Consider the following 690-nt stretch of genomic DNA (forward strand, 5'->3'; position numbering starts at 1 on the left):
AGCATCTCCGTGGGCTGACGACTTTGGTGTTGCAACTTGGTTATCGAACCCTCCTGATATATCAGAGTAAGTATCACCAACAGCAGTATCAGCAGTAGTTATGCTTTCATGGCTGGATATTCCTAGGTATACAACATTGTTTGAGTCTCTTGGTCCGGATCCACTCGATGGTAAGCTATCTGGTGCTATAGCTAAGCAGGAGATGCTTAAGAGTAGTATTTGCTCTCCTCTCCTATATGTGGATCTTTCATCCTTCAGGTAAACTCCCATCTGGAGTATTACATAGAGTATGGAATTTAGCAGATGTTGATCGCGATGGAAAGTTAGACATCTACGAATTTGCTCTCGCTATGCATTTCGTACGTATGCGTTTAGATGGTCATACACTGCCACACGTAATAACGCTTACTGATAACTTAGCATAAGCATGTGTCTCTCTAGGACCTACCAGAGAATATGATCCCGAAGTAGACAATACTCGTAATTACTACACAACGGTAGTCACTTTCCAATACCAGACAGGGTTGTGTTGTGCTGACCTCCTGTAACAGGGGATCATGGAAATACACTAGTGGTTATTAGACGTATACCACTTAGGAGCTGTCGTATATTTTTAGTGTGGTCTAAATCACTCTGATATTTGGATCAGATATATTTGTTATCGGTGATGGAAAACATCAGTGTTAAGTG

General features: G+C 41.6%; 1 protein-coding gene across 1 annotated transcript; it reads left to right on the forward strand.

Annotated features, from left to right (window-relative positions):
* Positions 1-100: 100 nt before the first annotated feature.
* Pmar_PMAR021672 (conserved hypothetical protein) lies at positions 101-471 on the forward strand (the record flags this gene model as incomplete). Its single annotated transcript, XM_002778190.1, has 3 exons — positions 101-212; positions 259-395; positions 442-471. 3 exons carry the CDS (start codon positions 101-103, stop codon positions 469-471), a joined length of 279 nt encoding a protein of 92 aa, XP_002778236.1.
* Between the last annotated feature and the right edge of the window lie 219 nt (positions 472-690).

Source organism: Perkinsus marinus (assembly GCF_000006405.1).
Source record: "Perkinsus marinus ATCC 50983 genomic scaffold scf_1104296950282, whole genome shotgun sequence".
Lineage (NCBI taxonomy): Eukaryota > Perkinsozoa > Perkinsida > Perkinsidae > Perkinsus > Perkinsus marinus.